Source organism: Archocentrus centrarchus, chromosome 4 (genome assembly GCF_007364275.1).
Source record: "Archocentrus centrarchus isolate MPI-CPG fArcCen1 chromosome 4, fArcCen1, whole genome shotgun sequence".
Lineage (NCBI taxonomy): Eukaryota > Metazoa > Chordata > Actinopteri > Cichliformes > Cichlidae > Archocentrus > Archocentrus centrarchus.
In genome coordinates, this window is record NC_044349.1 from 29,236,434 (window position 1) to 29,249,835 (window position 13,402).

The 13,402-nt window shown below is 38.1% G+C and overlaps 1 protein-coding gene across 1 annotated transcript; it reads right to left on the bottom strand.

The window, feature by feature from the left end:
* On the bottom strand, positions 1-10,695 carry anapc4 (anaphase promoting complex subunit 4). Its single transcript, XM_030727509.1, has 28 exons — positions 10,465-10,695; positions 8,243-8,358; positions 8,040-8,145; positions 7,824-7,956; positions 7,663-7,737; positions 7,546-7,572; positions 7,417-7,461; positions 7,242-7,326; positions 6,718-6,825; positions 6,459-6,629; positions 6,316-6,380; positions 6,101-6,143; positions 4,694-4,770; positions 4,510-4,610; positions 4,362-4,413; positions 4,203-4,258; positions 4,029-4,075; positions 3,565-3,621; positions 3,426-3,482; positions 3,244-3,337; positions 2,991-3,088; positions 2,847-2,908; positions 2,719-2,757; positions 2,530-2,631; positions 2,374-2,451; positions 2,089-2,256; positions 551-674; positions 1-348 (listed from the first exon to the last, which is right to left on the bottom strand). The coding sequence occupies exons 2-28, from the start codon at positions 8,348-8,350 to the stop codon at positions 100-102; spliced, it is 2,427 nt and encodes an 808-aa protein (XP_030583369.1). The 5' UTR covers positions 8,351-8,358; positions 10,465-10,695; the 3' UTR covers positions 1-99.
* Between the last annotated feature and the right edge of the window lie 2,707 nt (positions 10,696-13,402).

A 13,402-nucleotide genomic window follows, 5' to 3' on the forward strand; every position in this document is an offset into this window, starting at 1 on the left:
CAAAATGCTGTTAAAAAAACACAACAACAACAACAAAACTATAGTAATAAAAAAAGAAAGATGGAGCTTCGTTTGTTGGAGATTGTTTGTTTCTCAGTCTCAGGGGAGGTCCAGGGCTTCCTCTGACTCCAGGTGCTCCTCAGGTTTTTGAAACACACTCTTTCTGCCTCCCTGCTCCCCAGCCCCAGCTTCAGCCTCCAAACTCTCCGCCTCTCCCTGCCCCTGGCTGTTCATGGTATTTTCCACCCCATCCTGGTCAGCACTGGCATTCTGTGAGTCAGCTCCCTCATCATCTTCATCTTCCACATCCATCTCAAAAACACGTATGTGCCTCAGATTGGCACTTAGCTGGAAAGAAAAAGTCAATGTTTGGCAACAGTATACATTATTCACTCACTGGAATTCCCCCACTGCCAGAGAAATGTGAGAAGACTGAAAAATGGATTACACAAGATTATACCGATTACTGAAAAAAACAGCAGTGCAGATGATTCACCCATTATATCCTGAATTAAAATCCTCATACATTAAACACAATGTGAATTCTTACCACGCAAGCCACTTTACGGATTCCATTGACAGCCACAAACTGCGCCTTCATGTTTTCCAGTTCACGCCACTGATTACCCAACACCAGACCTTGGCACGGGATGGAACTGCTCTGCTGGTCCAACCTGAAAATATGCAAAATGCAAAGCTGAGATAAACACTTTGTTAAAGTTGTGTCTTATAAGAATGTCCTAAACCGCCTAAATTTACTGCATATTCAAGTGACTCCAATAGATTTAATAAAATAGTACTTACTAATCTACAAATTTGAATGCGTAGTTTAAAAGTGATAGCTATACTTTTGAGGTGAAGCACAACAAAAACAGGGAGGTTATGAAGCAGATCCTGAATACACACACAATAAAAAAAACAAAAACAAACAAACAAAAAAAAAACTCTGAGCACTGGGCTGTTTTGTGGCTAGTTTTGACTAGCCTTATGTGGGGCAACCTCCAGAGCTGAAAAATGAAGCCAGTGTAGAGGAGCGCAAAACTGCAGTTTCTTTAATGGCCACTTGAGGCTGGCTCTAAAAATGAGTCAATCATCATAGAGTGAAATGATAAAATGCCAAAATCAACAGTATTAAAAGCATAAAAACAGTTTTGGCCTCTACAGATAATTCCCTCTTCTTAACTACATTTAGTGGGGTGATTTTTTTTAATAACTCATCCACCTGAATAGTTGCGCTAGAGGTGTGGCAACTTTGACAAGTGTCTTGACAGAGGCAGCAGGAGCCAATCAGTGTCTACTATGTTGGTCATTAAACTGGACCTCCTTACTGTGTGTGTACTGTTGGTGCCTTGTGAAGCATTTTAATGGGTGATCTGAATAATACTGTGGCTTGCTGTGTGGTACAGACCAAGATGTTTGTGCTTCTGTTTTGGTGAGTGGAATTCTAATATTTTATTACTCTGTAACATAACACTAATTAGCTGATACATGTATCCGTGACTTGCACACTTATAGTTTATGAATGCAGTTCGCTAACAAGCTTGCTAGCATTAGCTGACAACTTGCCACTCCACCCTTTAATCCAAATCAGTAACATGTGGCTCGAAAAAAAATCCAACATGGCCGTGACCAGAACCCTAACACTGAAGCTTCAAAATGCAATGGGTGACAATTTTATACTGTCTATGGTTTTGTTCAAGACCAGGCCACTGTGATGGTGAACTTATTTGTGTGGACTCTGAACCATCACATTAACAACTGCTCATTTCCCAGTATAAGCAATATATGTGCCTCGTTAGCATACTGGGCAGTCAGCTCCAGGAGGAGGGATAAGAGCATGAGACACAGAACATGAGCTCACCTTGCACCTTTTTTTTTTTTAACCCATCCAAATGCAAGAATGTTTACAGCTGTATGGGATATGAACCAGGAACCAGGTCAGTGTATTTGCGTTGATGATGCACGTGGCATGTCCCTGTGGAGTGTAGCTATCCACACCAAACAACCTGAATTTAAATGTTTTAGCTGTCAGAAAGAGATTCATAATCACTAAATGAAGCTAAATCAAAACATTGCATAAACACGCACCTCAGGTTTGGCTCCCAGTTGAATTCTGTCTCACAGCTTAAGACGGAAGAAATCGGAATTTGAGCAAGGAGACGCCTGCTGCTGAGTTCTTCGGATCCTTGTAAGACCACAGTCAGCATTTCATCATCGTAAAAACGAGCATCCAGGCAGCTGTAAACATAATGAAACCTGACAAAGAAACTCACATTAAATCTTGAGCCTTACAAACACCTTTCTCCAGGTGAGACATTTCTTTGCATTTACATCTGTTATATACAGTAAAGGAACGACATAAGCGTGACTCACTGGTCTGCAGCATTTTCATCATCTCCACTGTCAAGATGATGGCTGAGATCAATCGACATGACACTGTTTGGGATTGCTCTGCACAAGTAAAACAAATCAGGTTATAAACAGAAATCAAATATCTAAAAACTCACTGAATTACATGTACTTATGTACCTGTTTGGGTCTGTTCCTCTACGCAACAGGTAGAGTTTGTGGGCTGAAATTTCTGGCATGCAAAACACAACATAGTGCATTTTGGCCTTTTTGTCATTCCACCTGTAGGTTGACAAACGAACAGCATTAATTAAAACTCCGTCTTGCTGTTACAGAAGCAAAACTGTAGGCGGTTTGTGGTTTACATACAAAGATGGAAGTTCAAAAAGCCGAGGAGTGTTTTCAGAGCTAAAGAAACAAACAAATACAAATTCAGTCACAGTGTATGGATCATATTTAAAATGTGACAGATTATGAGTAGACACACAGGATTATACCTCTCAGGCACGTTGTACAAGGGCAAAAAGATGGCTTGTTTTACTGATTTTCCAATTACTTCCTACACACAAATAAACAAAATACTTAAGAGAGAAAACACAACTTTGAATGTCAACTTTGAATCCACAACACACAAAACTGACTGCAGGTTTCTGTAGACAATCCTCAATCACATTCTCCATCATCCTCTTGACAAAGTGCAAAGACTTTTGGGGATATGAAGGAAACAGCAAAGGACTCCCTAAAAAATAAACAGTGAAACATTTAATCAGCTGATTACAGCAGAGGCATTCTGCATAAAAAAAAAAAAATTTAAAAAATCAACATTCCACGTAATTTCTCACCAAACAAAAAAAAATTGACCTCATTCCAAAACATATAAAGGTGACAGTTCACCTTTGAGGTGCATGCTGTCCTGTAAAAACTTCAGCCACTGGTTTCCTTTTGTGTTGGGTGGAGACACAAGGTCCTCATCTTCATCCTTTAGGTACTGCAAATACCATTATGAAAGGCAAACCAGCATACTGTAATGCACTAGTTCAATAAAATAAAAAGTTATACAGTACAAAACCATTTACCTGTCCAACGCGTTCTACGTTGAAGTACTTCCCTTTACGACCGAAGAGTTCCTCATTCTGTTAAAGCACAAATCATTAAAATAAGTTAGTGAAAATCTTTAAACATGTCACCATGTTTCTACCATCATGTGGACCTTACCTCACTAAAATGCTCAGACAAGAAGTCAGCAACAAAGGCAATGTCCTTCTGAGTCATCTGAGGGGTTAAACAACATGTTACGATAAATAATGGATGTTAATGTAATTCCATGAACACTGAAACCAAAATAAACATTAATGAACCTTAGTCATTAAATGTCAAACAGCTGATAGTGTTTATTTCCAAAACAGTGCTAAGTCTCAAGAGAGAAAAACAAACTGAAAGACAAACAAAAAAATATTTGGGAAAACTTCTTCTTTTAATAATTCAATCAGAATTGTTTGTTGTAATCATGCAGATGTTGTCTTTTGTTGTTTTTGAATTCAGAAAAAAAAAAATTTTCTTCTGAGAATTTGTGTATTTTGTTTGCTGGGATGTGGAATAGGAGCACTTTTCTGTTAATCTCTGTTAATTTCTTCTTGTTGGTTTATGTTAAACATTTATTAAATAAAAATAAATCTCACCTTATTGAGTTCCGGTGGCACATGCTCCTCACACATTCTGAGCATTGCTGTGGGGAAACAAAAACTACCTGAGCATATAACCACTAATTAAAAGTCAATACATGAGATCTTACATGCCCATTAATTATTATAAATCTTTTTATTGGGGTCAAAAACTCTTCTTTTATTTCTTACCTACATATAGCCAACGGAAAAAGGCTTTAAAGTTTTTCATACTCTTGTCAATCACCCTAAATGACACCAAAAAAAAAAAAGTGGTGCCACAATGAAAAACAGAAGCAAAGCACAAATGATATTAAAATGAACAATACTAGTTTATGGTCAAGAACCTACTGCAGAAGTTCACTGGCTTTCAGGGAAAAGGACCCAACAGCTGTGATAGCACCTGAAAAAAACAAAACAAACAAACCACAACACACACGTGACTACTGATGGAAAAAAAAATACTGATTTAAATCAATGTGCATGTCCTGAAATGCACCTTCTATAGCTGCTGCATCCAAACCAAGGGGCTCAAACCTTTGCTTCCACAGAGCCATTCCTTTCACCTCACTGAGGTGATACAACAGCGCCTCGGAGCCACTGCAGCCAGCAAAAGAGAGGAACAGATTTAAAATGACAACCAGTCAGAGGGCAGGGTAGCATTGATGAAAAGCAAAAAATACCTCTGCAGGTGGCTGATCACTAGCTTCTGGATGCTGGAGTAGGAAGACTCAATGGATTGTCCAAGTTTCTTCAGTCCCTGGGATGAAAAGGAAATTCAAACCAAACTATTACCATAATTTTCAGTTGTACCACCATATGCATCCAAATTTGTCTAAAGAGAAAGTTCTTAAGAAGGAAATTATATCTGAACTCCTCTTAAACCTTTTCAGACATGGGAGACATAATGTTGGTGGCTTCACCTGTCTGTTAAAGTGACAGCATTCTGCCATTCTGATAAAAAGCCCATTTTATGTAAAATTCCTGAAGGCTTCATGTGGACATTCCCGTGGGACTGAGAGAATGACATATAGTACTCACACCTATTATGCACTCATGAGATCTGAGAGGACCTAAAGAGATATCTAAAGATTTCAGAGTTTTGATAGTTGGTTATTTTAAAAAATTTGAGAAGTAACAACCTATATTGATACACACTTTAGAAATCCTATATGACAACTATTAAAGCTTAAGCTTAACTATTAAATTTGTTTGCTTATTAACACCCAGCATTGCGGTCGTTACCGTGATTCACCTGCTTGAAGTGAAGTACACAATGTCATTTGCTGTCAGATCCTGCCTCCATGTTGGGAATAATTTATTCTAAGTAACTGATTAAATCACGACAGTTGTGCCAGATCAATAAAAGAAAACACCACTCTAACACCTATGGACGGACACCGATGCTGTCTGATGCTTCAACTATATAAAAAACTCAGAAAGACTTCAAGAAACAGCGTGAAGCAACAAACTAACTTTATAAACTAAACAGTACTAGTGTATCACTTTAATCAAATATGTTTTTGCCCTGATAAAGTCATGGTAAAGTTGTATTTTATTAACATTTCAATGAGCAAATGAAAGAAACCTGAACACGGAGTAGTGATGTAACTACAAACTAGTGAGAAAATTATGTTAAAAAGCAACCGTCTGAAGGATTATTATTGGCCCGAGACAGAGCAGGTAGAGAGGTAATCTGGAAGTTTACCCAGTATCGCTTTATGTACCAGTATTTGGGCTGAAATGTGGAAGGTCATGTTGTTCATACTGTTTAATGTATATAACAAGTTTTCTTTGGTAAAAAAGATGAACACTGGGCAGTTGGGGAGATTATAGCTTGTGCAGGATGAGGCTGCTCTCTTGGAGCACTCTCCAAAACAATCATATCTTTAAGTGAGCTGAGCAGCTTAACATGTAGGAAACAGACTCTCACACTCTTAATTCTAAAATGTTACGAGGTTCAGTCTAGTAGGATTTCTGTAGCAATTTGGAAAAGTGACCAAGGTGCCATTCATGAAAGAAGCCATGGCATTCAGATGCTGCCAGATAAACAGAAAGGAGTGCATGTATGAAAGGGTTTTTGCTCTCACCTTAACTGTCAGCTGGTTCATGAGAAGAGCCTGTAGTTCAGGGCTGCAAGAAAAAAAAAAAAAAAGCCAATACGAAGAAAATTAAAAGTTTTGCATGATTCAAACGGAGGCCAAACCATATCCCAAGTAACCAGCTCAAGATATATTGCTACCATCTGCAGGACATTCTAGACATTGCAAATCCAAACAGCAGCAATAATGTCAACCTGTCCCACCTGGATTGTCCCCAGAGTAGAAGCTCCAGAAACTCATCTTGAACTTGAGTGCTTGTGTTCTTTTCCTGCAAAAATAGAGAATAAGACATGAGCTGACACGCTCTTGTTTCAGACCATTAAGACAACAAACCGCAACTACAAACCTGAACAAACTTAGTGAGTCTAAGATCCATCTGCATGAGAATATCCTCCCACGCTTCACACATACAGGTAAGTGAAAGGTGCAGGTACTGTAGCAGGGTGGAGATATGGGTGAACTTGCGTGCCATCCTGGTGACCTCAGGCAGACAGTCTGACAGCAACCCCGTGTCCAGCTGGAAGAAGAGGACAACAGATCAGAAGAAATTTCGGTTAGAGCAGAGAGGAGGTCAGAAAGTGGAAAATTAAGTCAAACCACCTCACCTGAACGTAACAGATCTCTGGGTTGTTGTCTGCAGATCTGACCTCTGTGATGGCAGACAGAGACTTAAGATCACTGGACAGACTCAGGCTGCGGCACGTTCCCAGAACCTGCAATTAAAGCAACAAAAGTTTCATCACCATTACTGTTGTGCACTTTAGATATCAGTTTGATTTACTATTTCACCATTTAAAGAGGACCTTAGGAGATTCTTTTCCTTAAATATATATCAGATGGAGTTTATAAATAAATGCCATCTGATGCATTTCCAGTTCACTCAATACCCAAATGATCTTTAAAGACTAGCATGCTTTAACAGCTCTACATGTATATCACTTAAGACTGTTGTGATATCTGATTTTCACTGATATCATGACAACCGTCCCCCCACTTTTTTGGAAAATAAATTCAGCTCAAAATACAAGAAAGTTTGAAGAAAATCATTCAGTCAGAAAGCACCTATTGAAAAGTTTGTCTTTCAGAAGATAAAATAGACAACTCCACTAACTGAAGAAAACTGCTTTACCCCTTCCAGAGTGGCAATCTTGTACATCCCATAGGCATAAAGCTCCACAAAGCTTGCATCTCCTCCAAGAACAAGTATGTTCAGTCTGGATGGAAGCAACATAGGGTGGTGAAATCATTTACAATGCACACTCCAATAGAAATACTAATGTTTGCCCATGTATTGCTAATTTTACCTAACGTCCCCCAGGAGTTTAAGTATCTCGTCAGATTTTTCCTCACTGTGAAACAGACAGAAAAACATGCTCAAAACTATCAAAGCACACATTACATAACTGCTGAATTTCATTAAAATGTTGTCCCACCTGAAAATCTTTGAAGTTGTGCTATAGCTGGAAAAAAAAAAAAAAAGGACAACCATTAATCACTTGTCTGAAGAGTTGTCTTCTCATAATATGATGCACTATTAATGTTGCTGTTACCTCTTGGGGAGAGTTGGTAGCTTGGGAAGAAAAAGTTTGGATTCGTCCTCTGAGTTGTAAAAAGAGCTGAGGGCACTGAAACACATCAAAACAATCAGTCAGATCATTCCACACATCTTCCATACCATTGTATTGATTTCTGAGCTTCACTCAATGTATACCTGCTCTCCTCAACCACCTCCATCCAGTGCATGCAGGTTACAGGACTCTGCATAGGGAACACATGGAGGATCTCTGCTTTCTCAACATCACACAGGACCACCTGCTTGGTGTCTCCAAGGCTGAATGCCAAAACTGAAGAGAGATTATATCATCATCATGATTCCATCAAAACAGATGACTAAAAAGAGCAAAAGATAAACTCAGTCACGCCTTACTTTTGCCATCTGGTCTCCAGGCAATTGCTGTGATCTCCTTCCCAGTATACTCACTGGGTGGTAGGCTCCAAACACGCTGGAAACCAGCCAAGCGGTGAAGTAGCAACTATGGAAAGACATAAGCCAAGTATTTTAAAAAAACAAAATTAAACAAAAACATAAATGGTACCAAGACATGTTCAGAATAATGGGTTTAATATTACCTCTCCAGTTGTGTTGGCCAGAGCAATCAGATCCCTCTTTGGAGACCATGCCATACACAATACAGGGTTAGGAAGTTGCTTCTCTCCTACTTGCCGGAAGGCAGGCATCTTGTTGGCTGAAAAATGTAAACAAAAAAAACCAGACATTAGCTCTCAAAAACACACTGAAATAAAATAAACTTTAAGCTTTTCTGTTTGTTTTTTTTTTTTAATTTATGTATGATACTGTTGCACTTATGTCAACACTGTAATGGAACTGTTTATTTTACAGTTGAAACAAATAGTATGTTGAACAAGTTGTTTGGCTTCCAAGTGCTGCCAGAACAGGTTCAATGCAACTTAGCATTGATTCCTTCACTGGAAAGAATTAAACACCATTCTTCTACTTCTAGAAATGATCTAATTGTTAAATTCTGAGCCATTTTTAATTAATTTTTATGTGGCTGACAGCCAATTTGAATACACTGATTTTTTTTTTATCTCACAGTTTGTTCCTAATGAAACTCTGTTATAAAAATTGGTTTTTCATTGGTTTGCAATGATGCTCTCCTTCTTCAAAAGAATTGGGTATCAAACTTCTTTTAGTTCCTGAGCCACAAACAGCCCACTCTGATCTCAAATGGACCAGAACACTAAAACTGTTTCATAATAAACACCTAAGAAGTACATTCTGAAAATGATAAACAGCCTGATATGTCTTAAAAGAGATATGTGCCATTTCCACACAGCTACATTTTCCGACTCCTCCTCCTTTACTTTTTAAGACACACCAGGGAGAGAAAATTATTTTAAAAAAGAAAAACTGGATGAAATAAATCATTACCAAATCTCAATATCATGGATCTTTTGGAACTCACATCACTGCTGTCTTTTTCCCTTTAAATTTAATGTCAATATGTATAGTATAGTGACCTTCCTAAACATTAGTACCAACAGATAAATTGGTATTGTTACATTACTTACTTCTAAATAATAGAAGTAATCTAACAATAGTAACAGAGTGAGAAAAAACTACAAGAAAAACACAAGCATTCAGGTCTCTGTAAACAAGGACAGGAAAGATGCCCCAAGCCTGCAGCAAAGATCTTTTTCCTGTAACTCCAGAGGCAAGCCCCCCTGCTCTCTGAGGTGAGTGACCCAGCCCATCCTGGGGCCCCAAAACTCTGGCAAAGACCTTTTTTCTTCCTTCACAGGGAACCTGCCAGAGCTGAGGACAGCTGCTTTTGAGTTCATCTTTCATCCACCCATGCTTCACAAAATCCCAGGAGGTCATGAGTAGAGCAGGATAAGACAGACTAAGTTAGATTAAACTAATGCTTGATTCACTTTTGTGTGCGTGTGTTTTCATTGATAATTTTATTGGTGTTAGTCTCTGCAAGCATTAAATAAAACATACCCTGCAGGTAAAGTACTTAATGTATCTGACTCTAAGTTTTTTTTTTTGTTTTGTTTTTTTAAATACGAGTAATTCCTTGAGTTCTCCTCAAGGAAATACAAATAGTTTGTGTGTGTCTAAATCAGGTCCTTAGTCAAAGGTTCTAATCTGTTGTCTCTAGAAGAGCCAGTTTCTTTTATAGGTATTCCTGGGAGTTGACCAGTAGGGTTGCCTAAAAGGTAAAGGTAAAATATATATATATATATATATATATATATATATATATATATATATATATATATATATATATATATACACTATTATCAGACTCAGCCTGCTGAGCTGTAAAGCAAGCTAGTCACAACACTCCCGGGCCTTTATTTACCTCATATGAATACACATACAGCATTTTGAGAAAATTGCAGTAATTTAGAACTTCACTGCAGTTTTCGCAATTCGACCCAGGCGCTCCAGTTCTGGTCCCTGGGAGGCATGTTTTGACACCCGAGCTATAAGGGGACAAGTAGAGCCAAACCATGCCAGCAACATGACCTCCTACACAACACAAATCCCCTCAAAGAACGAGTCAAAAATTTCTGCATTTTCCTTTAACTTGTTATTAATCTGCATTTGCACAGACCTCTAACATAACCGGGGAGGTGATATTAAAATCACACTGTATTGCAGTTACTGTAAGACAGAGGATTAAGATAAACTCTCACTGACGACAAAGATCTGTTTTAAAAAAATATTTTTCTAAGAGTTGAAGTGATTTATTAAGGTCCCTGTAAAAAATAGCCCTAAATAAATAAATAAATAAATAAAGCTAAACTGAAGCTTTACTTACCGTTAAAAGCTGACAAATGAGATCCTTCTGCTCCAGCGATATTATGCTAGCAAGCTAACGCAGAAAAACACCACAGATGACAGTTTTGTCATTTAGGACATTCCAAGCGAGGAAATATAATAACTATAATACACCAAAGTGAGTCCCAGTCTGCTTGCTGCCGCTTAAATCTTAATTTTAATGTTTCTTCATGATGTTTTTACAACTACGCGGACACCGCCATTTTTTTTCTTTAAACCAATCATTGCGGAGCGACGGCGGGAGCGAAAGGACAAACTTACCAAGAGAGAAACGCAATTTGATGGACCTTGAAATGTCAACTGGAAAATTGCAGGTGTTAACCATGTGGGTTCAGAACCAGGGACGCCAGGGAGCCACTGGATGGCTTTGTGAAGTATGAATATTTATTTAAAAAAGTTATTACATACTGCATCTTAAGTTTTCAGTTAAATAGAGTGTTATTCCTGACCTGGTGTTGTGATGACAGCATTATGAGCACGAGGCAAATCAGAAGATCAGAATCAGAATCAAAATGCCTTTTTTTGTCGTTGCATTATAAAATACAACGACATTAAGGTGCTTCTTCTGCAGGTGTCTCAAAATATACAAAAACAGTATAAAAAAATAACATTAAAAAAGCCAAAAAAACAACAAGGTAATTTACACGGCAAACTAAATTCTTTCAGCAGAAGATAATAAATAATTATGAAGGAGTCAAGAATTAAATAGAAGGTGCTGTGGTACATTGCAATAATCATGCTTGATTTAGGACAATAATTACACTTGGATAAAAACAGTTTTTTAATCTTTGTTTTCAAATACTGTTGTTGCATCACAGGTGTCAATCTCAGGTATTTAAGAAAATAAATACTATTTAGATTTACTGTCATTACATGTACGTTTAATCACAGTTGATCTGTAAAAGCATTAAAGCTGTTAACATGTTGTTGGAAAGAAACTGCATTTTACTTCTTTATGATCCAAGCAACTTAAATTCTAGAAAAACTTGAATTTTGCATATATTTCTGCTCCTGAGCAGTATCCCCTGATACTTAATCTACATTACAAACAAATACTTTTGTGTTGTGCACACATATTTATGCACATTTTAACATGTCCGTTTGTGTGCGGTAGTAAAATCATCTATTGGATGTAAGCCTGGTATATTAATGCTACAGATTTTTATTGTTTTGTGTCTATAGAAAAGCCTTTTTTTTAACCACCTGTCACTTTAACCTTTTGCATTTATATGTGTCATAGTTCTGGTTTCCTTTTATGTATTTGAGTTTTGGTCCCTGTTTTGATTTTATTTTATATCCTTTCCTTTATTCCTAGTGTCTTGTGTGCTTCCTTGTCTTTGTCTACATTAGTTTGGTCTGTTTCTTAGTTTTCTTCCGTACCTTTGTTCACTTTATTTTGGTCATAACTTTCTTCTGTCCTGTGTTTTTGCTTCCTTTGTTTTCCCTCCTTTGTGATTGTCTGCCCTGCCCTCATTACTTTTACCTGTGTCTGGTGAGCCCTGTATGGTCTTGTCAGTCTGTCTGTTTAATCTCCTCTTTGCCCTTTGTGTGCTTCCCATGTTACTCATGCTCCTTGTGTGTTTGTTGATCCTGTCCCAATGTCTTGCATTTGAGTATTCTCTTCTGTGTCTTACCATTATTCAAATTTATATGTTATACAGAAACCTCAAGTGTTGACTGCTGAAATACTACATATACTATTAGATGTGCTGTTCTTCCTACGAATCAGTAAATTATATCTATGCCTGACCACGTAATAGTAAAAATACTGTAAATTAAATTTATTATAGAAGAACTGGTGATGTGGTGAGCACATATGAAAGGATTGCTGGAAATGTTCCAGGGCTATTCATATATACAGTAGATCACAAACTGTAATACATAGAAGTCACCACTAAATAATGCAGTTATTTTTAAATGATACCTTACAGAGTTATTGCTAAGTGGGGTAGGATGACAAGCAGGTCATATTTAAGATTGCTCATTTGCTGGTGTGTCTGTGTGGGCAGACTAGATAGTTGTTACAGAGGAAATTCCTTCCAGACTTATCACCTACTCTTGACTGTAATCAGTGGATTGATGAAGAACCAGAATAGCTCTGAGAGCACAAAATGTGATAGTGGCCCATAAATAGACCAAGTGAGGCTGCATGGTCCTCCACTGTCTGTGTCTGTCTAACCCACTGTACTGGCCTTACACTCTCCACGAAATATAGGGTACAGTAAAAGTCTGTTTCTGTCCCTACAGGCACAATCAACACATGCGCGTGTGCGCGCACACACACACACACACACACATGCGTGCACACGTGTGTCTTTGATTTGGCAAACCCCGTTTGTCCCTGCAATTTGTCGCTGCATCCTGCTTTTGAACAATAAACATCTTTACCAAAACCAACAACATCTGGTTGTATGTTGCTTCCCTCCACCCAGCAGAGCTGGAATATAACATTATATCAGTGAGTATCTCCTGTCAAGTGTACCTTTACTGTTATGTTTACAGCACTGACCTTCACCAAACTGGAGTTGAACCCTGAACCCTGTGTTAGTACCAGGACCATTGTCAGATGCCATACCTGTGGGCAAACCAGATGAGTGGGGGGGTCAGGGGTCAGTGGGTCAGCTTAGTTGGATACAGAGGCAACACTAACAAACTGCTGTCACTTTAATGTCAGATGGCTTAGCTAGATAAACAATGGCATACTCTGCAGGATGTATACTATTTATCTTTACTCCACAGAATAGTTGGTTAAGTGTGCTAAGCCTACTTGTGAGGGCTTATAGGAGCACAGTATGAGTGTGCGATTTTAAGTATTATAACAGCATGGGTTTACAGTTTTTAATTAACAAATACTGGTTCAGTATAAAAATGTCACCACCACCTTCTGTTCCCCAGGACTACCTCAACACTATCTCTTC

Bases quoted from the DNA above. Each gene is read 5' to 3' on its own strand.
- anapc4 (XM_030727509.1), bottom strand. From the start codon at position 8,350: ATGCCTGCCTTCCGGCAAGTAGGAGAGAAGCAACTTCCTAACCCTGTA. The intron at 8,146-8,242 runs GTAATATTAAAC...GTCTTTCCATAG, and splicing joins TGGCCAACACAACTGGAGAG to TTGCTACTTCACCGCTTGGC. The intron at 4,611-4,693 runs GTATTTTTTGCT...TGCTGGCTGCAG, and splicing joins GTGATCAGCCACCTGCAGAG to TGGCTCCGAGGCGCTGTTGT.